The 25,456-nt window shown below is 47.8% G+C and overlaps 1 protein-coding gene across 1 annotated transcript in view; it reads right to left on the bottom strand.

Annotated features, from left to right (window-relative positions):
• RRAS (RAS related) overlaps positions 1-25,456 on the bottom strand; it is a 40,592-nt gene that overhangs the window by 3,105 nt on the left and 12,031 nt on the right. The window contains exons 2-5 of the mRNA XM_077259790.1: positions 4,498-4,585; positions 3,529-3,631; positions 2,310-2,418; positions 1,887-2,005 (exon numbers count right to left, since the gene is read on the bottom strand). Coding sequence (XP_077115905.1) covers positions 1,887-2,005; positions 2,310-2,418; positions 3,529-3,631; positions 4,498-4,585 — 419 coding nt within the window. The remainder of the gene's footprint in view (positions 1-1,886; positions 2,006-2,309; positions 2,419-3,528; positions 3,632-4,497; positions 4,586-25,456) is intronic.

Below are 25,456 nucleotides of genomic sequence, written 5' to 3'. Positions count from 1 at the left end.
AAGAGAGATAACTGCAATTTTACTATTTCCATTATTTTTTCCTAATTAAATGCACATATTTGGGGCTAAAAATCGTTTTTGCTGTTGGGTTGCGGTATAAATTTTGCACTTTGGCTTTTATGGGCTCTTTGTTTCCCTCCCCATGAGTGCATAAATCAGCTGAGAAGAGCTCAGATAAAGAGAGGGGAAAAAAAGTCACTAATTCCCTGCCAGGCTATCAAAGTGAGCTCACTGAAGGATCCTCAGTTAACTCATTCTGCAGCTAACAAGACTGTGCAACACGCAGACTTTTTTTTTTTTTTTTTTTAAGTAAACGGAGTCCCATTAACGGATTTTATTAGTAACTTCGTAAATACCAATTTCCCTTTTAAAGATCCTCAGGTTTTACACTGATGACGCCAATAATTTACTCCCGCCCCCTCACGTGATGCAATGACGGGGTTAACAGTATCCCACAGATGATGAGAGTTCTGCTCCTGTAACGTGTCATGGCTGTGGGGTGAGGTCAGGCCGCGCTGAACTCTGGGAGGATTACACCATGGAGGAAGCGTCTGCTCTTCGTCTGCTGTCTGACTTACGAACCCCTCAGCCTCAAATATCGAAAATTAACTTCCAAGTGCGGCACAGGGCAAACCAAAGATGGAGGCACCGTCCCCGACACTCTCAGGAGTAGCGATTGCACTGGTTATAGTCTAGCAATATGCCCTTTAACGCCTTTCTGTAGTGAAATTGTTGCACAAATCTTACAAAAAGCTTTAATGATGTCTAACAAAAAAAGGAAAAAAAACAACAGATCTTGCACTCTACCCCACCACAAAGATTTTGACACTGAGAAGTCTCAACTGATAATTTAGCTAAAAACATCTGGATAATAAAAAACAACCCAGATTATTATTTTAAAAAAAAAGACCAACACCAACATAAAATGGTGCAAAAGCCAAAATCTGCTTAAAAAAAATAATTAAAACTTAAAAAAAAAACTCCTGAAAAGGTGCAAAAAATGGTTAATCAGGACGACTCTCCTGAATTGTAAGTTATTTGTACATTCTGCTGAAGATACTTAGTGTCACATGGGCAGATATCCAAAGACATTCACAAGCTGGGCGAGTAACAGGAGCACGGACACCGCACTACATGCCCATCTTATAGGAATCCTTCAGACTGCAGATGGAAATGCAAAATAGAAAAAAAAATCAAGAGGTAAGAAAATGGATTTGCAGGACCCCGGTCCAGCGGTCACGTCTGTACTGCGGGTGCAGCAGACAGAACTGTGAACCTGCTCCATTATCATCAATTCCCACTCCCAGATCCCTCAGGAGACCATCCGCCGCCTCATCAGGAGCATGCCCAGGCATTGTATAGTAGGGAGATCATACAGGCACATGGAGGCCACACACAATACTGAGCATCATTTCCTTGTCTTGAGGCATTTCCACTGAAGTTGGATCAGCCTGTAACTTCATTTTCCACTTTGATTTTGAGCATCATTCCAACTCCAGGCCTCCGTGGGATATTAGTTGTGATTTACGTTGATCATTTTTAGGTTCTGTTCTCAACAAATTTTCACTATGTAATGAATAAAGATTTACAACTGGAATATTTAATTCAGTGATATCTAGCATGTGGGATATTAGTGTTCCCTTTATTTTTTTGAGCAATAATATATATATATATATATATATATATATATATATACACACACATACACACACACACACACACACACAATAAAGGCATAAAATAAATATTTTATATATTTTTCTTAAAGTTGAGTGTGTATATCTCTATCTATCTATATATATTTTATTTTTGTAAATACAATGAAAAATATGTATAAAATACTAATATTTTATATACTTCCATATCACCAGCGCCTCCTGCATTACCTGATTGCCCGGACCAGTTCGTGGAATGATTCGTCTACGTTTAGTCGGATCTTGGCGGAGGCCTCCATGTAGGGGATCCGATTCTCCCGGGCGAAGGTCAGCGCTTCCTCCTTGGTTACCTGACGGGAAACGGGAAGAAATTACGAGAGATCCGCGAGAGTCGGAGAAGGAGCTGCGATTCCCATCTTCTTCCTCGGCGTTGACAACTGACCGCGCGTCGGGCGCAGGTTCCTTTTTGTATGTAATGTTGGGGGGCAAACTACTGTCTTGAATGCATTTCATGAACCCTTTCTCGTTTCGCACGGTCTTCTGGAACACGTTGGCCCAGGTCACCACGGCGAAACATGGGGGAGACGTGAAGCGCACAGTGCGCAGACGTCCGGCCTAGTTCTTCGCATAGACGTGCAGTGCGGGGGGTCTCACCTGTCTCTGGAGATCCAGATCTGCCTTGTTCCCCACCAGGATCATAGGGAACTCATCTCGGTCCTTGACGCGTAGGATCTGCGTGTGAAACTTGCTGATCTCATTGAAGCTGGGGAGAGAAGAAGGCGGTAATGGCGTCACCTTCATGTGGCTCTTAGAGCAAAGTCTGCTCCAAATACAAGCATTTACGTAAAGAAGAACGGTCACTAAAGATGGATGACCCCTTTAAGGTGTTTTTCTTTTTGTGTTTTTAACTCCTATTGAACCTGCAGTCATCAAGCACAAAGCAGGATCTGACATGAGAGCGGATGGCAGGAGCTACAATGCGCGTGTTGTGTTACAATATCAACCCATAATTGGATTATAAAAGCCGTAATGAAGACAAAAATCTAAACCCGCCGTCAGACGCATCCTCGCCCCTGTCTGCCATTGTGTGGCGCAAGGACTGTAGGATAAGACTATTTAAAGTATCCAGACATCGCAGACGCCATGTCTCATTTCCTCCCTGTAACACCAACTATCAATTATTAAGACGGGGGGAGGGGAGGTTAGAGCAGTATAATGAGGAGAAAATGCTCAGATCATTGGTGGAAAAAAAAATTCCATTATTTACATAGACAAATACCCTGTGTATACAAGAGGACATGTTACTGTGCTGCCATGGGAATCGATGGATCGCCAAAAATCAACCCTGGCTCAAATACTATGAGGTCATCAGTATTTCCAATAAATGCTAATTTGCAACGAACCTGTCGATTTCGGCATGAGCACGTGCCCGGATCCTGTTATCTTATTTTTTTTTTTGCAAAATTTTCAGCTGTATAAAAGGCCTTGTGTTATGCGTGGCAAGCAGATAGTTTTTTACCACTACCATTTTGGGGTATATACACCATGTTTTGATCACTTTATTTTTTACTGTTTTTTGTTTTTGGCAAGATGTGCATTAACTGAAAAGCTGTCCCCGGGTCGCGCTCGCCTTCCTGGGCCCCGGCGCGCGCTCGCCTCCTGTGCCCCGGCGCGCACTCAGCTATACAAGAGGTTAAAGGAGGTCATTTGGAAAGCAGTCGTTTTTGGCTAAAACATATATCCATCTTTACTACATGCAGAGCAAGAGAAAAAAAATATGGAAGAAAAGCCAAGTATCAGAATAGAACACTGGGATCTATCATTTGTCCGTGCAGCAGAGGAGAAAACATGTTCTGTCATTTGAATAATTTACCTTCCTCGGTCATTAATGGCAAAAATGAGCAGGAACCCTTCTCCTGTCCGCATGTACTGCTCTCTCATCGCCCCAAACTCCTCTTGTCCGGCCGTGTCCAAAACTAAAAAAGTAGGAGGAAAAAAAAAAAAAAAAAAGTCAAAAGGTTTTACAGTGGGAACATAGATTCTCTAAAAATGTATCATCAGGGTTGAAAAGGTCTCAGAAACATCATCGCATCAACACGGTTTCATTTCCGTTTTTTGGTCGGCGCTGGATGGAGTTATTCTGACCTCGGAATATCCCTTTAAGAGACGTGCACTGTTAGAATATGCCCTATATTACTCTCCATTATGTATAAATCTCTCTCCAGTCCCTACAGTCCCAGATGAATCGTCATGAAGGACCAGGGTGTGGATATACATGGGTGCAGGAGGGCGATTTATGGTCATTTATTAGGAGAAGCCTCCACCTAGTTCTCTCCCCTCAGGTTGGGAATTTCTCTTTATCTGAATTCCTTACCGCTTTATTTGCAGAGATCACCATGTCACATTCCAGACATTCCTGCACAGATCCCTCCGGGGTCCCTCCAGTTCCCTTACACCCCCCCCAGCCTGAACTTTTTTTTCCCCTCCATTTGCAAGTTCTACCGCCTCCAGCAATGCAAAAATTGACCTGACCATCTGGGGTTGAAGACCCCTGATCACTTTTACTTGTGCCTGGGCTGCAGTTAGTTTAAAAAACAAACAAGCTTTATTCACCCTCCCCAGGTCCAGTGCCAAGTCTCTGCCATGCGACCGTGTATTGTCTACAGTTAAAAACTGAGCTCAGGGCATCTGCATGAGTTGACAGCACGAGATGCTGAGCTCAACGATTGGCTGCAGCGCTGTCGATGTGATGATGTACAGCCATATCACGACTGAATTAAATAAATCGGATTCTCAGGAGCTAAAATCTACCCTAAAAAAAAAATATCCACGGCGCACTTACTGTCCAGCCGGGTCTGCTTCCCATCAATGTTACAGATCTTCGTGTAGGAATCCTCAATGGTCGGATCATAGTCAGAAACGAAGTAAGACTGGAAGAGAGGGAAGGCCGGTTAGTAATCCGTCATACATGGTAAGTGACGTCTGCAGAGAGGATATTCCCCCCATCTGTGTACGGAGCAGCGTTAGGTGACACCCGATCACAGGTCCGCACACGGCAGGGAGTGACCCGTTATAACAGATCTATAAAATAATCAGAGACAAACTTTCTTCTGGTCAAAATGTTCAGTATATAAAAGTGTTTTATCAGCAGCAGCGGAGTATAAAAAGCACTTACACTGCTGCAAAACAACAAAAAACGGGACTCTGCAGCAATACCAGACCAAGCCTTTGGGTGTGAGTGGCGCTGTTACAGGAAACAAAAGTTGACAGCGTTTCCTAATTTCATAAAATGCTATTAACAATGTGTGTATGTAACAGAGGTGTGTACACACGCGACAGAAGTGTGTGTGCACGACAAAGGGGGTGTCTGCATACACGTGACAGAGGGGATGCGTGTACACGTGACGGGTGAGTACACGTGACAGAGGGGTGTGCCTGTGCGTACACGTGACAGAGGGGTGTGCCTGTGCGTACACGTGACAGAGGGGTGTGCCTGCGCGTACACATGACAGAGGGGTGTGCCTGCGCGTACACATGACAGAGGGGTGTGCCTGCGCGTACACATGACGGGTGTGCCTGCGCGTACACGTGACGGGTGTGTGGGGGTACACGTGAAAGATGTGTGTATAAGTGACAGAGGGATGTGTGTACACGTAACAGAGGGGTGTGTGCATGTGACAGAAGGGAAGTGGGCACGACACAGGGATGCATGTGTGCACGACAGAGGTGTGTGTCTGTACATGTGACGTGTGTCTGTGTACACGTGACAGAGGGATGTGTGTACACGTGACAGGGTTGTGTGGTTACACGTGAAACATGTAACAGAGGCGTGTGTGTACATGTGAAAGAAGGTGTGCGTATACGTGATAGAGGGGTGTGTGGGAGTACACGTGACAGAGGGGGATGTGTGTGTATGTAACGGGATGTGTGTGTATGTAACGGGTGTGTGTGTACACGTGACGAGTGTGCACACGTGACAGATGTGTGTGCATGTGACATAGCGGGGTGTATGCACACGTGACAGGCGTGTGCACGTAATGGGTGTGTGTACACATGACAGATGGGTGTTTGTGTAGACGACACAGGGGGTGTGCATGACACGGGTGTGCGCATACACGTGACAGATGTGTGTGTGTACACGTGACAGGGATGTGTGTGGGAGTACAGGGGACGGGATGTGTGTGCATGTAACAGAGGGGGGTGTGTAGACGTGATAGCGGGTTGTGTGGGCACGACAGAGTGGTGTGTGCGCGTACACGTGACAGGTGAGTGTCCACGTGACAGGAGTGAATGTGAACACGTGACAGAGTGATGTGTGTACACGTGACAGAGGGATGTGCGTGCACGACACAGGGATGTGCGTGCACGACAGAGGGATGTGCGTGCACGACACAGAGGGGTGTGCATGCACGACACAGAGGGGTGTGCGTGCACGACACAGAGGGGTGTGCGTGCACGACACAGAGGGGTGTTAGTGTGCGTACACCTGACAGCGGTGTGGTTGTGTGTACATGTGACAGGGGTGTGTGTGTCTTCATGTACACGTGACAGGGGTGTGTGTGTACACAAGTGACAGAGGGGGTGTGTGCGTATGTGTACACGTGACAGGGTTGTGTGTACATGTGAAAGATGGGGGGTGCGTGTGACAGCGGGTGTGTGCACGTAACTGGGTTGTGTGTGTTCACATGACAGAAGGGTGTGTTCACATGACAGAAGGGTGTGTGTGCGTGTACATGTGACAGGGGTGTGTTTGCATAAGTATGTATGTATGTATGTAGCAGAGGCGAGCATGGGCAAGGATCAGGTGTCATTTATAATGCCTGTGTGTGTTAGCAAAAACACAGCGACTTATATGTAGTACCAAACAAATAAATACGTAACAATGTGTTGTAGTTATTAACATGATACCTAATAGTAAGGACCGTAGCAATTGGTTACACCTGATTAACATAAATCATAAAAAAATAATGTTAGGTCATTTTAGAAAAGGGAAAAATAAACTTTATTGATTAATATTAAAATGAGTACATACAAAACTAACCAAAATTGATTAGAAACAGAAAAATGAATAGCATGATTGATTTACCAGAGCTGGAGTGTGGTACCAAGTGCCCCTACGCGCGTTTCTGCACCAAAGCCTTCTTCAATGGGAGTCCACAGTATGCAGCCGAGTGGAGCATGTGCAAGTATCAGGTGTCATGTATAATGCCTGATGTGTGTTAGGGCTTTGTTCTCAGGTGCGATGGCTTCCTATTCATCCCTTATAAGTACTCCTCTGCAAATACCAATCAGACAGATCGTATAAATCAGCCCAACCATAAAGACCAGAGGAGAAACCCATCTTGTGTATTGTGAGGCCAACTCACATGGCTGATGATACAGTTCCCCTGACAAATCTGCGGAGTGTCACACAAGGCAGGGGCTTTTATTGACTCGCTCTTAGTTTGGGAGGAAATGATCCATGAATGCTCCAGACATCTCTCCCCAGGAACATCTGGTGTGGAGCAGACAGAGGTGATCACCCAGAGCTCCTCCAGATGGCAGCAAACAAGGTCCTCACCAGGTAATTGCCTCAGACTTTGCTCAGGTGGTGACAGCAGTAAACAGAAGTCATGGTCACGTGTACAGGTCATATCAGTGTGGCCCTGTCACCAAACACTCAGCTGGATAACATGGGAGGACAGCCAATGAAACACAGAGAAGGACCGACGTGGCAGACTATCGGGCAACTAGTGTTGTCCTGGTGGAGTTCTTCGACCCAAACCGGTCCACAGATTGTGTGTAGTGATGTGTCCCAGCACTACTCATCCGGTGGGGCTAACCATGGAGGGTAGTGACGGGGTTCCTGGAAGTGAAGACCTCCTTCATCGTTCTTGAAGTTCCTCCAAGTTATGCCGGTTAGTCTCACCATGAAACTTACATGGACCAAGAAAATTGGTGTGAGAATCAAAGAAACGGCCCTTTGGCCCATTTAGATGAGAGGATGATCCAAACTGCAAACAGGTCAGGCATTCACCGCCGACAGAATAACAAAACGGTCGTTCGGAGGTCAACTGGATCACTCGGGCCGGTCATAATGGGCACAGAACGATCGCATTAAAGAAGGAGTGTTTCCACTAAAAAAAAATAAACATTTTTGACCCCAAAAAATAAATCTGTGTGGGCACAGATCCTTAGAGAGTTTGTTTTGCTGAGCAGGAAACTCTTAAAATCCTCAAAATACTTCCGCACAATTTCCAAGTTTAGAGTTTCTGCTCAAAAACTCGACAAAACCAAAACAAAATTTGGTATGTGTAGTCTTTTTGAAGAGTTTTCGAAGTAGAAACTGAGCCTAAACTCCAAACTTTTGAGAAGGATTTGGAGAGTTTCCACACAAGACATCACTTTTTTACGGTTTTGCCATCGTTGTCTTTTCCCCCAAGATCTTTATTAAGAGACAAGAGTCTTCTGATCGGAAGAACGAACAGGTTACTTCTTTTAAATGCTCCCGGATTTCCAAGGGGTGTTAAGAAGGAACAAAAGACTGAACACGTGTGTAGTTATGTAGTTTATACATGGTGTCCATTTTTTCGGCGCTTTTTCAGGTGGAAAAAGAGGTTGAGCCAATTGTGAACATACCCCGAGAGCACTTGTGTTGTATACAGCTTTTACAATCGGAGCCGCTAGGCGACATATCCCACTGTCCTGCGTCGGGGGGATCCTACTCACGCATTTCTTCACAAACGTCATATCAACAAAACCTATCCTTTTTTCTAAACCAAACACGTTCACGGAAGCCATAAAAACAGTGGCAGGTAGCTGCAAAGAATCAACAGCTTTATCTCCAAGTCACACATCCTGCTATTTGTACCGGCCATAAATCACCACGGCTGGAAATAGGCCACCACTGGACCTTGAAATGACAAATCCACCGGTCAAGTTTCCGGATACGTCCTCTTCGCCAGTTGGTTGAGTTTTCTGGGCGTTGCAGGAATGTATGGAAGTTGTGGCCACCCACAGAACAGGAATCCCATGCCCCAACCATAACATTGGCTTTCACATCCATTTAGTATTATAATTATCCTCCATTCACATTGACCTAATACAGGAGCGCCGAGAAGGTCACGCAGGACAAGGGAGGGTGATGGGACAGATGTATTCACATAATTATCTTGGAAATGAGAATTGGAAGTTGGGAGACATCATAAAAAGTGGGTCGGAAACCCTTCATTTATACCCGTAATTGTCCAATTTTAAGTAAATTTAGATTTTTCTATCAGAAATACAAATATTTTTTCCGATCCGAATCCACATTTCGACAAACTAAATTATCAGTAGTTTTAACCACTTAGTTCAAAAATAATAAATAAATAAAAATTTTCTCATGAGAAACAGTAACCGGCAGCCATAATGGATATTAGACAAAAAAATAAATAAAAACGTTCAGTGAGCCAACTGACGAGGACAAGTCCAGGATCTCTATTCACAAAGTCCTCTGTGTTCTTCTGGTCACCTGCCTCCTAGCACGGCTTCCGTGTCGCTCCTTTACCAGGCGTGACTCACACCGAACACAAGCTGCATTTATACCGGTGGGAGAAAAATACAGATTCTATTCCTGAAAATTCCACTTTTACGTAAAAAAAAAAAAAAAAGAGAAGCCTTACAAACAAGCAGCCAAGTATGCAACTAGAAACCTTTTCCTCTTATGGATGAATGCCTGCATTCACGACGTTCCATGGCTTACAGTCCTAATAGGTCATTGTAAGGCAAATTCACCTGCAACTATTCAAGAGCAAAAGAGGAGGGGGGGAGGAGGAAGAGGGAGAAGACAACTGGAGGAGGAAGAGGGACAAGGAGAAGATGGGAGGAGAAGGAAGAGGGACAAGGAGAAGTTGGGAGGAGGAGGAAGAAGAGGGAGAAGCAGAAGATGGGAGGAGGAGGAAGAAAAGGGAGAAGCAGAAGATGGGAGGAGGAGGAGGATGTAGAATTAGAAGACGGGAGGAGGAGGAGGAAGATGTAGAATTAGAAGACGGGAGGAGGAGGAGGAAGAAGAAGAGGGAGAGGACGGGAGGAGGAGGAAGAGGGAGGAGGAGGAGGGAGAAGATGGGAGGAGGAGGAGGAAGAGGAAGGAGGAGGAAGAGGGAGAAGGAGGAGAAGGGGGAGCAAGAGGGAGAAGAAGACGGGAGAAGGTGGAAGAGGGAGATGGGAGGAAGAGTGAGAAGACAGGAGGAGGAAGAGGGAGAAGATGGGAGAAGGAGGAGGAAGAGGGAGAAGGAAAAGACGGCAGAAGGAGGAGGAAGTGGGAGAAGACGGGAAAGGAAGAGGAAGAAGATGAGAGAAGGAGGAGGAAGAGGGAGAAGATGGGAGGAGAAGGAAAAGACGGCAGAAGGAGGAGGAAGAAGAAGACGGGAGAAGAAGAAGATGGGATGAGGAGGAGCAGCGAGAGGGATTAGATGAGAGGAGGGAAGAGGAAAAGAAAGATGGAGAAGAAAATGGGAGGAAGAGGGAGAAGGATAAGGATAAGAGGTGAAAGAGGGAGAAGATGGGAGGAAAAAGAGGGAGAAGAAGATGGGAGGAAGAGAGAGAAGGAGGAAGACGGGAGGAGGAGGGAGAAGACAGGAGAAGGAAGATATGGGAGGAGGAGGAGGAAGAAGAGGGAGAAGATGGGAGAAGGAGGAGGAAGAGGAAGGAGAAGACAGGAGGAGGGAGAAGGAGAAGACAGGAGGAGGGAGAAGGAGAAGACGGGGAGGAGTGAGAAGGAGAAGACGGGGAGGAGTGAGAAGGAGAAGACGGGGAGGAGGAAGATGGAGGAGAAGGGAGAAGACGGGAAGAGGAAGAGGAGGGGAAGAAGATGGAAGGAGGGAAAAGGAGGAGGAAGAGGGAGGAGGAAGAGGGAAGAAGAGGGAGAAGAAGGAGGGAGAAGGAGAAGAAGATGGGAGGAGGAAAAGGGAGAAGAAGACGGAAGGAAGGAGAAGACGGGAGGAGGAAAAGGGAGAAGAAGACGGGAGGAGAAAGAGGGAGAAGATGGGAGGAGGATGCGGGAGAAGATGGGAGGAGAGAAAAGGAGGAGGAAGAGGGAAGAGGGAGAAGGAGACGGGAGGAGGAAAAGGGAGAAGAAGATGGGAGGAGGAAAAAGGGACGAGGAGGAAGAGGGAGAAGAAGGGAGGTGAAAGAGGGAGAAGATGGAAGGAAGAGGGACGAGGAGGAGGAAGAGGGACGAGGAGGAGGAAGAGGCACAAGGAGGAGGAAGAGGGACGAGGAGGAGGAAGAGGGACAAGGAGGAGGAAGAGGGACAAGGAGGAGGAAGAGGGACAAGGAGGAGGAGGGACGAGGAGGAAGAGGGACGAGGAGGAGGAGGAGGAAGAGGGACGAGGAGGAGGAGGAAGAGGGACAGGAGGAGGAGGAAGAGGGACGAGGAGGGAGGAGGAGGAAGAGGGACGAGGAGGAAGAGGGAGGAAGAGGGACGAGGAGGAAGAGGGACGAGGAGGAGGAGGAAGAGGGAGGAGGAGGGACGAGGAGGAGGAGGAAGAGGGACGAGGAGGAGGAAGAGGGACAAGGAGGAGGAAGAGGGACGAGGAGGAGGAAGAGGGAGAAGAAGGAGGAGGAAGAAGATGGGAGAAGGAAGGTGAGAAGGAGGAAAAGACAGGAGGAGGGAAGAGGAAAAGGGAGAAGATGGGAGGAGGATGAGGAAAAGGGAGAAGACGGAAGAAGGAGGTAGAAGGAGGAGGTGAAAGAGGGCGAAGACGGGAGGAGGAAGAGGGATGAGGAAGAGGGATGAGGAAGAGGGAGGAAGAGGGACGAGGAAGAGGAAGAGGGACGAGGAGGGAGAAGGAGACGGGAGGAGGAAAAGGGAAAAGAGGATGGGTGGAGTAAAAAGGGACGAGGAGGAAGCGGGGGAAGAGGAAAAGGAAGAAGACGACGGGGGGAGGGAAGAGGAAAAGGAAGAAGACGACAGGAGGAGGGACGAGGAAAAGGGGAAGAAGACCGAGGCGGAGGAGGAAGAAGAGGGAGAAGGAGAAGACGGGAGAAGGAGGAGGAAGAGGGAGAAGACGGAAGAAGGAGGAGGAAGAGGGAGAAGATGGAAGAAGGAGGAGGAAGAGGGAGGAGGAAGAGGGAGGAGAAGACGGGAAAAGGAGGAGGAAGAGGGAGAAGGAGAAGACGGGAGAAGGAGGAGGGAGAAAAAAAAGACAGAAGGGAGAAGAAGGCGGGAGGGGGAGACGGGAGGAGGGAAGAGGGAGGAGGAAGAAGACACGGAAGACAGAGAAGACGGGAGGAGGAAGAGGGAGAAGACGGGAGGAGGAGGAGGAGCAAGAGGGAGGAGGAGATGGGAGGAGGGAAGAGGAAAAGAAAGATGGAGAAGAAAATGGGAGGAAGAGGGAGAAGGAGAAGACTGGAGGAGGAGAAGGAGGAGGTGAAAGAGGGAGAAGATGGGTGAAAAAGAGGGAGAAGTAGAAGAGGGGAGGAGGAGGGAGAAGAAGACAGGAGAAGGAAGAGGGAGGAGAAGACAGGAGGAGGATATGGGAGAAGGAGGAGGAGGAAGAGGGAGAAGGAGGAAGAGGGAGAAGATGGGAGAAGGAGGAGGAAGAGGGAGAAGGAGAAGACGGGGAGGAGGAAGATGGAGAAGACGGGAGAAGGAGGATATGGGAGAAGGAGGAAGAGGGAGAAGATGGGAGAAGACAGGAGGAGGGAGAAGGAGAAGACGGGGAGGAGGAAGAGGAGGGAGAAGATGGGAGGAAGAGGAAGAAGATGGGAGGAGGGAAAAGGAGGAGGAAGAGGGAGGAGGAAGAGGGAGGAAGAAGAGGGAGGGAGGAGGGAGAGGGAGGAGGGAGAAAAGGGAGAAGACGGAGGAGAGAAAAGGAGAAGGAAGAGGGAGAAGGAGGAAGAGGGAGAAGACAGGAGGAGGAAAAGGGATAAGATGGGAGGAGGGAAAAAGAGGAGGAATAGGGAGAAGAAGACAGGAGGAGGAAAAAGGGAGAAGAAGACGGGAGGAGGAAAAGGGACAAGGAGGAGGGAGAGGGAGACGGAGAAGACGGGAAGAGGAAAAGGAAGAAGACGACGGAAGGAGGGAAGAGGAAAAGGGAGAAGATGGGAGGAGGAGGAGGAAAATGGAGAAGACGGAAGGAGGAGGGAGAAGGAGGTGAAAGAGGGAGAAGACGGGAGGAGGAGGGAGAAGGAGGTGAAAGAGGGAGAAGACGGGAGGAGAAAAAGGGAAAAGATGGAAGGAGGAAAAAAGGACGAGGAGGAAGAGGGAGAAGATGACGGGAGGAGGGAAGAGGAAAAGGAAGATGACGGGAGGAGGGTCTAGGAAAAGGCTGAAGACGGAGGAGGAGGGAGAAGAAGGGAGGTGAAAGAAGAAGGGAGGTGAAAGAGGGAGAAGAAGGGAGGTGAAAGAGGGAGAAGAAGGGAGGTGAAAGAGGGACGAGGTGGAGGAGGAAGAGGGAGGAGGAGGAAGAGGGACGAGGAGGAGGAGGAGGAAGAGGGACGAGGAGGAGGAGGAGGAAGAGGGACGAGGAGGAGGAGGAGGAAGAGGGACGAGGAGGAGGAAGAGGGATGAGGAGGAGGAAGAGGGATGAGGAGGGACGAGGAGGAGGAGGAGGAAGAGGGACGAGGAGGAGGAGGAAGAGGGACGAGGAGGAGGAGGAAGAGGGACGAGGAGGAGGAGGAAGGGGACGAGGAGGAGTAGGAAGAGGGACGAGGAGGAGGAAGAGGGACGACGAGGAGGAAGAGGGACGACGAGGAGGAGGAAGAGGGACGAGGAGGAGGAGGAAGAGGGACGAGGAGGAGGAGGAAGAGAAATGAGGAGGAAGAGGGACGAGGAGGAGGAGGAAGAGGGACGAGGAGGAGGAGGAAGAGGGACGAGGAGGAGGAAGAGGGATGAGGAGTAGGAAGAGGGACGAGGAGGAAGAGGGACGAGGAGGAGGAAGAGGGACGAGGAGGAGGAAGAAGAGGGACAGGAAGAGGAGGAAGAGGGAGAAGATGGGAGGTGAAAGAGGGAGAAGGGAGGTGAAAGAGGGAGAAGGGAGGTGAAAGAGGGAGAAGGAGAAGGAAGAGGGAGAAGAAGGAGGGAGGAGGAAAAGGGAGAAGACAGGAGGAGGGAAGAGGAAAAGGGAGAAGATGGGAGGAGGAGGAAAAGGGAGAAGAAGACGGAAGGAGGAGGGAGAAGAAGGAGGTGAAAGAAGACGGGAGTAGGAAGAGGGACGAGGAAGAGGAAGAGAGGGAGAATGAAGAAGAGAGACGAAGAGGGATAAGGAGAAGACGGGAGGAGGAAAAGGGAGAAGATGGGAGGAGGAAAAAGGGACGAGGAGGAAGAGGGACGAGGAGGAGGAGGAAGAGGGACGAGGAGGAGGAGGAAGAGGGACGAGGAGGAGGAGGAAGTGGGACGAGGAGGAGTAGGAAGAGGGACGAGGAGGAGGAAGAGGGACGAGGAGGAGGAGGAAGAGGGAGGAGGAGGAAGAGGGACGACGAGGAGGAGGAAGAGGGACGACGAGGAGGAGGAAGAGGGACGACGAGGAGGAGGAAGAGGGACGACGAGGAGGAGGAAGAGGGACGACGAGGAGGAGGAAGAGGGATGAGGAGGAGGAGGAAGAGGGACGAGGAGGAGGAGGAAGAGGGGACGAGGAGGAGGAGAAAGAAGGACGAGGAGGAGGAAGAGGGACGAGGAGGAGGAGGAAGAGGGACGAGGAGGAGGAGGAAGGGGGACGAGGAGGAGGAAGAGGGACGAGGAGGAGGAGGAAGGGGGACGAGGAGGAGGAAGAGGGACGAGGAGGAGGAAGAGGGACGAGGAGGAGGAAGAGGGACGAGGAGGAAGAAGAGTGACGAGGAGGAAGAAGAGGGACGAGGAGGAGGAAGAGGGATGAGGAGGAGGAAGAGGAGGAAGAGGGAGAAGATGGGAGGTGAAAGAGGGAGAAGGGAGGTGAAAGAGGGAGAAGGGAGGTGAAAGAGGGAGAAGGAGAAGGAAGAGGGAGAAGAAGGAGGGAGAAGGAGGAAAAGGGAGAAGACGGGAGGAGGGAAGAGGAAAAGGGAGAAGATGGGAGGAGGAAAAGGGAGAAGAAGACGGAAGGAGGAGGGAGAAGAAGGAGGTGAAAGAAGACAGGAGGAGGAAGAGGGACGAGGAAGAGGAAGAGAGGGAGAATGAGGAAGAGGGACGAAGAGGGATAAGAAGACGGGAGGAGGAAAAGGGAGAAGATGGGAGGAGGAAAAAGGGACGAGGAGGAAGAGGGAGAAGATGGGAGTTGGAAGCGGGAGAAGAAAAAGGGAGGAGGGAAGAGGAAAAGGGAGAAGATGGGAGGACGAAAAGGGAGAAGATGGAAGGAGGAGGGACGAGGAGGAGGAAAAGGGAGGAGGAGGAGGAGGAAGATGGGAGGAGGAGGAGGGAGAAGAAGACGGGAGGAAGAGGAGGGAGAAGAAGATAATGGCATGAGGGAGTAGGGAAAAGAAGATAGAAGGGAAAAGAAGACTAAAGGGAGAAGAACAGTCAGTTTCGGGAAAGCCAGGTAACAACCTTCAGAGCTGCCAAAGTTCTATGGTCAGTTTTGACACGGCATAAATTTAAAAGCAGTTCAATTTCTGCAGATTTTTTCTGCAGTGTCCAATTACAGTGAACCCCCTCCTCACATGTAAAGCGCCATGGAATAAATGGCGCTATAATAATAAATAATAATAATAACCCGACATAGATGGTGTTTCATCAACATCGGCGATTATCTCTCCTGTCTTGATAAAGCGGCGCGTTGGAGCAAACACTCATGATTCGTTACAAGGCGCACGTCTCTTAATGACACATAGTGGTGTGTGCATCCTTCTGCGTCTCACTACAAAGCTTACTCCAGCTTTTGCTGTAGAGTAGCCAACGCTCCTCATGAATTTACACTTGTAGGAATTGGGGCGAGAATGGAGTGAAAACTGTTGTGAATTCTGCTCTTGGGCTCCCTCCGGTGGTTGTAAGTGGTAGCGCTGCTGTCTCTGAATCGCAGCATTTATCAGGTGTGTTCACTTTATGCAATTTTGACTGGGCTATTTAGTCTTGCTTCACCCTTTAGTCAGTGCCAGTTGTCCATTGTTCCTGGAGGATTCACATCCCTGCCTGGTCTCTTCTGCTTTGCAGTTCATTTCAACAAAGATAAGTTCTGGCCTTGATTTTTGCTGTCCACATGCTGTGGCCTTATTGTTCAGTTCTTTTCCATGTTTTTGTCTTGTCCAGCTTGGTCTGTTGTCATGATCTCAATGGCAAGAGAACATAGCATAAGCATATATAGGAACTAACTCTTGGAAGATGGGAACTGAGCTGACCATGAACTAAACCTAACGCACAACTAGCAGTGGCCGGGTAGCATGCCTACGTTGATTCTAGATGCCCAGCCCAGCCGGAGGACTAAATAAAGCTAGCAGAGGAAAATCTTAGTCCTAGCTCACCTCTAGAGAAATACCCCGAAAGGAGACAGAGGCCCCCCACATGTATTGGCGGTGAGTTGAGATGAAATAACAAACGTAGTATGAAAATAGGTTTAGCAAATTTGAGGTCCACTTACTACATAGCAGAAGACAGAAAGGACACTTTCATGGTCAGCTGAAAACCCTATCAAAAAACACCATCCAGAAATTACTTTAAAACTCTGGCATTAACTCATAACACCAGAGTGGCAATTCCCGTTCACAAGAGCTTTCCAGACACAGTAACGAAACTACAGCTGTGAACTGGAACAAAATGCAAAAACAAACATGGACAAGAGTCCAACTTATCTAGTAGTTGTCTAGGAGCAGGAACAAGCACAGAGAGGCTTCTGATAACATTGTTGACCGGCAAGCAACTAACAGAGCAGCAAGGTTATATAGCGACTCCCACATCTTGATGGGAACAGGTGAACAGAGAAGATGAAGACACCAGTTCAATTCCACCAGTAGCCACCGGGGGAGCCCAGAATCCAAATTCACAACAGTACCCCCCCCTCAAGGAGGGGGCACCGAACCCTCACCAGAACCACCAGGGCGATCAGGATGGGCCCTATGAAAGGCACGAACCAGATCGGAGGCATGAACATCAGATGCATTCACCCAAGAATTATCCTCCTGGCCGTATCCCTTCCACTTGACCAGATACTGGAGTCTCCGTCTGGAAACACGAGAGTCCAAGATTTTCTCCACAACGTACTCCAACTCACCCTCAACCAACACCGGAGCAGGAGGCTCAACGGAAGGCACAACCGGTACCTCATACCTGCGCAATAATGACCGATGAAAAACGTTATGAATAGAAAAGGATGCAGGGAGGTCCAAACGGAAGGAAACAGGGTTAAGAATCTCCAATATCTTATACGGGCCGATAAACCGAGGCTTAAACTTAGGAGAAGAGACCCTCATAGGGACAAAACGAGAAGACAACCACACCAAATCCCCAACAGAAAGCCGAGGACCAACACGACGGTGGCGGTTGGCAAAAAGCTGAGTCTTCTCCTGGGACAACCTCAAATTGTCCACCACCTGCCCCCAGATCTGATGCAATCTCTCCACCACAGCATCCACTCCAGGACAATCCGAAGATTCCACCTGACCAGAGGAAAATCGAGGATGAAACCCCGAATTACAGAAAAACGGGGACACCAAAGTGGCAGAGCTGGCCCGATTATTGAGAGCGAACTCCGCCAATGGCAAAAAAGCAACCCAATCATCCTGGTCAGCAGACACAAAACACCTCAGATATGTCTCCAGGGTCTGATTAATCCGCTCGGTCTGGCCATTCGTCTGAGGATGGAAAGCGGACGAAAAAGATAAATCTATGCCCATCCTAGCACAGAATGCCCGCCAAAATCTAGACACGAATTGGGTCCCTCTGTCAGAAACGATATTCTCAGGAATACCATGCAAACGAACAACATTTTGAAAAAACAGAGGAACCAACTCGGAAGAAGAAGGTAACTTGGGCAGAGGAACCAAATGGACCATCTTAGAAAAACGGTCACACACCACCCAGATGACAGACATCTTCTGAGAAACAGGCAGATCTGAAATAAAATCCATCGAGATGTGCGTCCAAGGCCTCTTAGGAATAGGCAAGGGCAACAATAATCCACTAGCCCGAGAACAACAAGGCTTGGCCCGAGCACAAACGTCACAAGACTGCACAAAGCCTCGCACATCTCGTGACAGGGAAGGCCACCAGAAGGACCTTGCCACCAAATCCCTGGTACCAAAAATGCCAGGATGACCTGCCAACGCAGAAGAATGAACCTCAGAGATGACTCTACTGGTCCAATCATCAGGAACAAACAGTTTATCAGGTGGGCAACGATCAGGTCTCTCCGCCTGAAACTCCTGCAAGGCCCGCCGCAGGTCTGGAGAAACGGCTGACAATACCACTCCATCCTTAAGGATACCTGTGGGCTCAGAGTTACCAGGCGAGTCAGGCTCAAAACTCCTAGAAAGGGCATCCGCCTTAACATTCTTAGAACCCGGTAGGTATGACACCACAAAATTAAACCGAGAGAAAAATAATGACCAGCGCGCCTGTCTAGGATTCAGGCGCCTGGCGGTCTCAAGATAAATCAAATTTTTGTGGTCAGTCAATACCACCACCTGATGTCTGGCCCCCTCAAGCCAATGGCGCCACTCCTCAAAAGCCCACTTCATGGCCAAAAGCTCCCGATTCCCAACATCATAATTCCGCTCAGCGGGCGAAAATTTACGGGAAAAGAAGGCACAAGGCCTCATCACGGAGCAGTCAGAACTTTTCTGCGACAACACTGCCCCAGCTCCGATCTCAGAAGCGTCGACCTCAACCTGAAAAGGTAGAGCAACATCAGGCTGACGCAACACAGGGGCAGAGGAAAAACAGCGCTTAAGCTCCCGAAAGGCCTCCACAGCATCAGGGGACCAATCAGCAACATCAGCACCCTTCTTAGTCAAATCGGTCAATGGCTTAGCAATATCCGAAAAACCAGCAATAAATCGACGATAAAAGTTAGCAAAGCCCAAAAATTTCTGAAGACTCTTAAGAGAAGAGGGCTGCGTCCAATCACAAATAGCTTGAACCTTGACAGGATCCATTTCAATGGAAGAGGGGGAAAAAATATATCCCAAAAAGGAAATCCTCTGTACCCCAAAAACACACTTAGAACCCTTCACACACAAAGAATTAGACCGCAAAACCTGAAAAACCCTCCTGACTTGCTGGACATGAGAGTCCCAGTCATCCGAAAAAATCAGAATATCATCCAGATACACAATCATAAATTTATCCAAATAATCGCGAAAAATATCATGCATAAAGGACTGGAAAACTGACGGAGCATTAGAAAGACCAAAAGGCATCACTAAATACTCAAAGTGGCCCTCGGGCGTATTAAATGCGGTTTTCCACTCATCCCCCTGCCTGATTCGCACCAAATTATACGCCCCACGAAGGTCAATCTTAGAGAACCATTTGGCCCCCTTTATGCGAGCAAACAAATCAGTCAGCAACGGCAATGGGTATTGATATTTAACAGTGATTTTATTCAAAAGCCGATAATCAATACATGGTCTCAAAGAGCCGTCTTTTTTTGACACAAAGAAAAAACCGGCTCCTAAGGGAGATGACGATGGACGAATATGTCCCTTTTCCAAGGACTCCTTTATATATTCTCGCATAGCAGCATGTTCAGGCACAGACAGATTAAATAAACGACCCTTTGGGTATTTACTACCCGGGATTAAATCTATGGCACAATCGCACTCTCGGTGCGGAGGTAACGAACCAAGCTTGGATTCTTCAAAGACGTCACGATAGTCAGACAGGAACTCAGGAATTTCAGAGGGAATGGATGATGAAATGGAAACCACAGGTACATCCCCATGAGCCCCCTTACATCCCCAGCTCAACACAGACATAGCTCTCCAGTCGAGGACTGGGTTGTGAGATTGCAGCCAAGGCAATCCTAGCACCAAATCATCATGTAGATTATACAGCACCAGAAAGCGAATAATCTCCTGGTGATCCGGATTAATACGCATAGTTACTTGTGTCCAGTATTGTGGTTTATTATTAGCCAATGGGGTGGAGTCAATCCCCTTCAGAGGAATAGGAGTCTCCAAAGGCTCTAAATCATACCCACAGCGTTTGGCAAAGGACCAATCCATAAGACTCAAAGCGGCGCCAGAGTCGACATAGGCGTCCGTGGTAATAGATGACAAAGAGCAAATCAGGGTCACAGATAGAATAAATTTAGACGGTAAGGTGCAAATGGAAACAGATTTACCAAGCTTTTTAGTGCGCTTAGAGCATGCTGATATAACATGAGTAGAATCACCACAATAGAAACACAACCCATTTTTCCGTCTAAAATTCTGCCGCTCGCTTCGGGACAGAATTCTATCACACTGCATACTCTCTGACGACTTCTCAGTGGACACCGCCAGATGGTGCACTGGTTTGCGCTCCCGCAAACGCCTATCGATCTGAATAGCCATTGTCATGGACTCATTCAGACCCGCAGGCACAGGGAACCCCACCATAACATCCTTAATGGCATCAGAGAGACCCTCTCTGAAAGTCGCCGCCAGGGCGCACTCATTCCACTGAGTAAGCACAGACCATTTACGGAATCTTTGACAGTAAATTTCCGCTTCATCTTGCCCCTGAGATAGGGACATCAAAGTTTTTTCTGCCTGAAGCTCCAAATGAGGTTCGTCATAAAGCAACCCCAAGGCCAGAAAAAACGCATCCACATTGAGCAACGCAGGATCTCCTGGTGTCAATGAAAAAGCCCAGTCTTGAGGGTCGCCCCGGAGCAAGGAAATCACAATCCTGACCTGCTGTGCAGGGTCTCCGGCAGAGCGAGATTTCAGAGACAAAAATAATTTGCAATTATTTCGAAAATTCTGAAACCCGGATCTATTCCCCGAGAAAAATTCCGGCAAAGGAATTCTCGGCTCAGATACAGGTGCATGACAAACAAAATCTTGCAAATTTTGTACCTTCGTGGCGAGAATATTCAAACCTGCAGTTACACTCTGAAGATCCATTACAAACAGGTGGACACAGAGCCATTCAAGGGTTAAGAGGAGGTAAGAAGCAGCTAGACAGCAATTAAGGGCTAGGCAGCAAAACTCTGAGGGGAAAAAAAAAAAAAAAATTTCCCTTCAACACTTCTTTTTCTCCTGCTTCAGCCCAAACAATTAACACTTTGCGGGCCGGTCAAACTGTCATGATCTCAATGGCAAGAGAACATAGCATAAGCATATATAGGAACTAGCTCTTGGAAGATGGGAACTGAGCTGACCATGAACTAAACCTAACGCACAACTAGCAGTGGCCGGGTAGCATGCCTACGTTGATTCTAGATGCCCAGCCCAGCCGGAGGACTAAATAAAGCTAGCAGAGGAAAATCTTAGTCCTAGCTCACCTCTAGAGAAATACCCCGAAAGGAGACAGAGGCCCCCCACATGTATTGGCGGTGAGTTGAGATGAAATAACAAACGTAGTATGAAAATAGGTTTAGCAAATTTGAGGTCCACTTACTACATAGCAGAAGACAGAAAGGACACTTTCATGGTCAGCTGAAAACCCTATCAAAAAACACCATCCAGAAATTACTTTAAAACTCTGGCATTAACTCATAACACCAGAGTGGCAATTCCCGTTCACAAGAGCTTTCCAGACACAGTAACGAAACTACAGCTGTGAACTGGAACAAAATGCAAAAACAAACATGGACAAGAGTCCAACTTATCTAGTAGTTGTCTAGGAGCAGGAACAAGCACAGAGAGGCTTCTGATAACATTGTTGACCGGCAAGCAACTAACAGAGCAGCAAGGTTATATAGCGACTCCCACATCTTGATGGGAACAGGTGAACAGAGAAGATGAAGACACCAGTTCAATTCCACCAGTAGCCACCGGGGGAGCCCAGAATCCAAATTCACAACAGTCTGTATAAGGATTTGTTTAGCCAAGCTGGTATCTCTGGAGATGCAGATATACCCTCCATATCTTTAGTTAGCTGTGGAGATTTTGTATTTTCTGTGGTGGATATTTTCTAGTGTTTTAATACTGACCGCATAGTACTCTGTCCTATCCTTTCTATTTAGCTAGAAGTGGCCTCCTTTGCTAAATTCTCATTTCAGTCTGTGTATGTTTTTTCCCTCTCCTCTCACAGTCAATATTTGTGGGGGGCTGTCTATCCTTTGGGGATTTTCTCTGAGGCAAGATAGTTTTCCCTTTTCTATCTCTAGGGGTAATTAGTCCTCCGGCTGTGTCGAGATGTCTAGGGAGCGCTGGGTACATTCCACGGCTACTTCTAGTTGCGGTGTTAAGTTCAGGGTCTGCGGTCAGTACAGGTACCACCTTCTCCAGAGTACGTCTCATGCTGCTCTTAGGCCACCAGATCATAACAGTACAAATGGCCAACAATGAGTTAACCGCATCTCAGAAGAAGGGAAGGAAAGTGCTGAGCCATTTTTTTTTCTGTACTCTGTTGTGTTTTTTTTTTCTTCCCTCTTTACCTCTGGGTGGCTCAGGAGTTCGGCGCTGGTATGGATGTTCAGGGATTGGCTTCTCGTGTGGATCAACTTGCTGCTAGAGTACAGGGTATTTCCGATTATATTGTTCAGACTCCGGTTTTAGAGCCTAGAATTCCAACTCCTGATTTGTTTTTTGGGGATAGGTCCAAATTTCTGAGCTTTAAAAATAACTGTAAACTGTTTTTTGCTCTGAAACCCCGTTCCTCTGGTGATCCCATCCAACAGGTTAAAATTGTTATATCTCTGCTGCGTGGTGACCCCCAGGATTGGGCATTTGCCCTGGAACCTGGGAATCCGGCGTTGCTTAATGTAGACACCTTTTTTCAGGCGCTTGGGTTATTGTATGACGAACCTAATTCAGTGGATCATGCTGAGAAGACCTTGTTGGCCCTGTCTCAGGGTCAAGAAGCGGCAGAATCATATTGCCAGAAGTTTAGAAAATGGTCTGTACTGACTAAATGGAATGAGGATGCCTTGGCGGCAATCTTCAGAAAGGGTCTTTCTGAATCCGTTAAAGATGTTATGGTGGGGTTCCCCACGCCTGCTGGTCTGAGTGATTCTATGTCTCTGGCCATTCAGATTGATCGGCGCTTGCGCAAGCGCAGAGTTGTGCACTCTATGGCATTGTCTTCCGAGCGGAGTCCTGAGCCTATGCAGTGTGATAGGATTGTGTCTAGAGCTGAACGACAAGGATTCAGATGTCAGAATAGGTTGTGTTTTTACTGTGGCGATTCTGCTCATGTTATTTCTGATTGCCATAAGCGTACCAAGAGAATCGCTAGTTCTGTTACCATCAGTACTGTACAACCTAACTTTCTGTTATCTGTGACCCTGATCTGCTCATTATCGTCATTTTCTGTCATGGCATTTGTGGATTCAGGCACCGCTCTAAACTTAATGGACTTAGAATTTGCCAGACGTTGTGGTTTCCCCTTGCAGCCTTTGCAGAGTCCTATTCCTTTGAGGGGCATTGATGCTACACTGTTGGCTAAAAATAAACCTCAGTTTTGGACACAGCTGACCATGTGCATGGCGCCAGCCCATCAGGAAGATTGTCGTTTTCTGGTGTTGCATAATTTGCATGATGCTATTGTGCTGGGTTTCCCATGCTTACAGGTGCATAATCCGGTATTAGATTGGAAATCTATGTCTGTGACTAGTTGGGGTTGTCAGGGGGTTCATGGTGACGTTCCTTTGATGTCAATTGCCTCCTCCCCCTCTTCTGAAATTCCTGAGTTTTTGTCAGATTTCCAGGATGTATTCAATGAGCCCAAGTCCAGTTCCCTTCCACCGCATAGGGACTGTGATTGTGCTATTGACTTGATTCCAGGCTGTAAGTTCCCTAAGGGCCGACTTTTCAACCTGTCTGTGCCAGAACATACCGCCATGCGGAGCTATGTCAAGGAGTCCTTGGAGAAGGGGCATATTCGGCCATCTTCTTCACCATTGGGAGCAGGTTTTTTTTTTTTGTTGCCAAGAAGGATGGCTCTTTGAGACCCTGTATTGATTATCGCCTCTTGAATAAGATCACGGTCAAATTCCAATACCCTTTGCCTTTGCTTTCTGATTTGTTTGCTAGGATTAAGGGGGCTAGTTGGTTTACTAAGATTGACCTTCGAGGGGCATATAATCTTGTTCGTATTAAGCAGGGTGACGAATGGAAAACTGCGTTTAATACGCCCGAGGGCCATTTTGAATACCTTGTGATGCCATTCGGGCTCTCTAATGCCCCATCTGTGTTTCAGTCCTTCATGCATGATATATTTCGGAATTATCTTGATAAATTCATGATTGTATATTTGGATGATATTTTGATTTTTTCAGATGATTGGGAGTCTCATGTGAAACAAGTCAGGATGGTATTTCAGATCCTTCGTGATAATGCCTTGTTTGTGAAGGGGTCTAAGTGCCTCTTTGGAGTACAGAAGATTTCTTTTTTGGGCTTCATTTTTTCTCCCTCATCTATAGAAATGGATCCGGTTAAGGTTCAGGCCCTTCATGATTGGATCCAGCCCACATCCGTGAAGAGCCTTCAGAAATTTTTGGGCTTTGCTAATCTTTATCGCCGTTTCATTGCCAACTTCTCCAGTGTGGTTATACCCCTGACCGATTTGACGAAGAAAGGCGCTGATGTGACGAATTGGTCCTCTGTGGCTGTTTCTGCCTTTCAGGAGCTTAAACGCCGATTTACTTCTGCCCCTGTGTTGCGTCAGCCGGATGTTTCTCTTCCTTTTCAGGTTGAGGTTGACGCTTCTGAGATTGGGGCAGCGGCCGTTTTGTCTCAGAGGAATTCTGATGGTTCCTTGATGAAACCGTGTGCCTTCTTTTCTCGAAAGTTTTCGCCTGCGGAACGCAATTATGATGTCGGCAATCGTGAGTTGTTGGCTATGAAGTGGGCATTTGAGGAGTGGCGACATTGGCTTGAGGGGGCCAAGCACCATATTGTGGTCTTGACCGATCATAAGAATCTGATTTATCTAGAGTCTGCCAAACCGCTGAATCCTAGACAGGCCCGATGGTCCCTGTTTTTCTCCCGTTTTGATTTTGTGGTCTCGTATCTTCCGGGTTCTAAGAATGTTAAGGCTGATGCCCTCTCTAGGAGCTTTTTGCCTGATTCTCCTGGGGTCCTTGAGCCGGTCGGTATTCTGAAGGAAGGGGTGATTCTTTCTGCCATCTCCCCTGATTTACGACGGGTTCTTCAGGAATTTCAGGCTGATAAACCTGACCGCTGTCCAGTGGGGAAATTGTTTGTTCCTGACAGATGGACTAGTAAAGTGATTTCGGAGGTTCTGTGTTAGCTGGTCATCCTGGGATTTTTGGTACCAGAGATTTGGTTGGTAGGTCCTTTTGGTGGCCTTCTTTTTCACGGGATGTGCGTTCTTTTGTGCAGTCCTGTGGGACTTGTGCGCGGGCCAAGCCTTGCTGTTCCCGCGCTAGTAGGTTGCTTTTGCCGGTCCCTGAGAGGCCTTGGACGCATATTTCTATGGATTTTATTTCGGCTCTTCCGGTTTCCCAGAGGATGTCAGTTATCTGGGTGGTTTGTGACCGGTTTTCTAAAGATGGTTCATTTGGTACCTTTGCCTAAGTTGCCTTCCTCTTCTGATTTGGTTCCGTTGTTTTTTCAGCATGTGGTTCGTTTGCATGGCATTCCGGAGAATATTGTGTCCGATAGAGGTTCCCAGTTTGTTTCTAGGTTTTGGCGGGCCTTTTGTGCTAGGCTGGGAATTGATTTGTCTTTTTCTTCCGCATTTCATCCTCAGACAAATGGCCAAACCGAGCGAACTAATCAGACTTTGGAAACTTATTTGAGATGCTTTGTGTCTGCTGATC

This window comes from Ranitomeya variabilis, chromosome 4 (assembly GCF_051348905.1).
Source record: "Ranitomeya variabilis isolate aRanVar5 chromosome 4, aRanVar5.hap1, whole genome shotgun sequence".
NCBI lineage: Eukaryota > Metazoa > Chordata > Amphibia > Anura > Dendrobatidae > Ranitomeya > Ranitomeya variabilis.
The sequence above is the reverse complement of the archived record's forward strand: the minus strand, read 5'-3'. Positions and strand labels throughout refer to the sequence as shown.